This window comes from Medicago sativa, chromosome 1 (assembly GCF_051527215.1).
Source record: "Medicago sativa cultivar Bolivia chromosome 1, Bolivia_mono, whole genome shotgun sequence".
Classification (NCBI taxonomy): Eukaryota; Viridiplantae; Streptophyta; class Magnoliopsida; order Fabales; family Fabaceae; genus Medicago; species Medicago sativa.
In genome coordinates this window covers 2,161,224-2,163,674 of record NC_140749.1, presented here as the reverse complement: position 1 = coordinate 2,163,674, position 2,451 = coordinate 2,161,224, and the positions used below count along the sequence as shown (strand labels likewise).

Genomic DNA, 2,451 nt, shown 5'->3' with positions numbered 1-2,451 from the left:
AAAATAGGATTTAATTTCATTTTTTTTCAATGTTCGCAGGGATGAGTTTTGGAGTATTTGTCAGGTCCTTACCTAAGGAAGAATAGTAAGACTTGGAAACCCTATATGTCATGTGCCGGGAGATGGCTCCCTATGAAGGGGCATTTTGATGTGATGCATTACCGGACCACGCTGGATCGCCTGGAGGTTGATGATGTCAGGTTTGCTATGTAGAATGATCGGAGGTCGGTTCATCCATTTGAGGAGATATATACATACTCTGGATGGGTGCTCTGCGGAAAGCATAGGGTGTACCGTCACTTGCCTGAGTGGGTGAAGAAGCAGTACGGGTTTGTGCGAGACATCACCAGACATCCCTCATCTGTGCTGACTATTCCAGTAGGGCAAGTCTTTCAGGCTTTCACAGACTTCCGTGTGTGCTGCATTCCTCTGGAGCAGTGGGGAATGAGGGCAAATAGACAGTGGCGTCATTTCTCTTTTCTATATGACTTGGTATGCCAAGGTGTCTCATCCGAGGATTCTCCCACCTGTCAAGGATCTCCTCCCAGATCGGCGAACATGGAGCATCTTATAAAAACAAGAGCATGCTAGAAGATTCCAGATACATTAGAGCTCGTCAGGGACTGAGTTCGGACGACGGATGAGGTGTTGACTATCAGTGACCAGCTGGGAAGAGAGGATCTACTATAGGTCTTGAGCCATATTAGTAGTACTGGTCGGCCATCCCTCACATATTCTATCGTCAGGCAACATAGGCAGATGTCGGGGCGGAGGCATCAACGTTGATTTTTCTTTTACTTTATTTACATTTTGATTTTTGATGTAACGTTGTGACATATTCACACTTATTTATGAATTTTATGACATTTTTATATTTATTTATTTTAGCGTGTTAACTTTTCTAAATTATAAAAACAAAAAAGAATTTTAACACGATAAATTTATTTATGAATTGGATGAATTTGATGAAGGGCACTTAAAATGCTTGGATGATCACTTAAAATGCTTGAATGAAGGGTATTTCAAACGTCGCAACTACCGCCTCTGACTGAACAACACAACGATAGTTAATTGGTGCTGATTTTGTTTCCCAACGGTAGTTAACTACCGCTGCGACTTTGGTACAAGCTCAAGGCAACACCATCATTTCCATACACCCTCGTCAATTATCACTCTATCAAAATCATCAAAATCTCATTTTTCAGGAAATTCATCCAATTTTCTTCAACAAAATCACAAGTACGTAATCTCTAGTGTCATTAACATACATTTTAGTTGGTATTAGAGTTATTTTATTTTATTTTTTTTATAATTTTAGTCTCAGGTTTTTGCTATAAAATGATTCAATGTTTGAATGTAAGCTATTATGTATCCTTCTTAGACCATATTTAAGTGCTTTTTTGGTGATTTATATTTATGTTTTAATTTTAGGGTTTATGTATAATTTGCACTTCAAGTGTGTGATAAAATGTTTGAATGAAATTTTTATTGATTGTTTTTATTTCTTTATGGTGTAGATTTGAAACAATGAGCAATTTGTTCAACGCTCAAATATGCTTCAACGTTAGAAACCCATATTTGTTCAAGGTTCGGGACGATGTCACGTTGAATGATCTGAAGGATCAACTGAATGAAATCAACCAAGGATTCAACCTCGGAAACACACAGAGGATGGAAGACGTTCAATATGGACGTCCCGGGTTATTGCAGTCCGACAAGATATTGCTCACAAACGACAACTGCGTGAGGAGCATGTTCTCCGTATTTTGTCAGCACCGCATGTTCCCGAGAATTGAGATGGATGCTACGTTGCTGAGATCACATGAATATATTCTCAAGAGTTTCATTATGGCAGAAGATTATATTTAGGTAGCATCATTATTATGATGTGTCTTTATTTTGTTGGAATTTAAGTTTAATTCATGGAAGTTTGCTAAGAATGTTGGCATTGAAGTGTCGTATACTTAGTGTAAATGTTTGCAAGTCTCTTTGAAAACTCAAAAGAATGAATAGAACAAATGTTGTATTCTAACTAATGGTTGTACAAATTCTCCCATCAAATTCCTTCATATAAGAAGTGTGGGACATAAGAGAATGCACTTCTAAGATGTTGTTTTCAGTTTGATCATGCTCCTTTGTTAATTGAAACTTGTCAGTTGGTAGGACAGTAGGATTGAGTTTAAAAGAGTATATTTGAATGCACTCTTTATATCCATACTCGTCTTGTATAAAGGAATTTGATGTAAAAATTTGTACAACTCATTAGGTAGAATGCAACATGTGTTATATCTGTTCTTTTGAGTTTTGAAAGAGACTTGCAAATTTTTACACTAAGTATAAGACAATTCAATGCCGAGATTTTTAGTAAACTTTCATGAATTTAAACTTAAATCCAACATCATGATGATACAACATCCTTAGCGATAATGTAACCTGACATAACAATTTGTT

At 36.7% G+C, this 2,451-nt stretch overlaps 1 protein-coding gene across 1 annotated transcript; it reads left to right on the top strand.

Annotated features, from left to right (window-relative positions):
- The first annotated feature begins 1,527 nt into the window (after nt 1-1,527).
- Nucleotides 1,528-1,869, top strand: LOC146951663 (uncharacterized). The gene has a single exon (XM_085741425.1). The coding sequence runs from the start codon at nt 1,528-1,530 to the stop codon at nt 1,867-1,869; it is 342 nt and encodes a 113-aa protein (XP_085597551.1).
- The last annotated feature ends 582 nt before the right edge of the window (nt 1,870-2,451 follow it).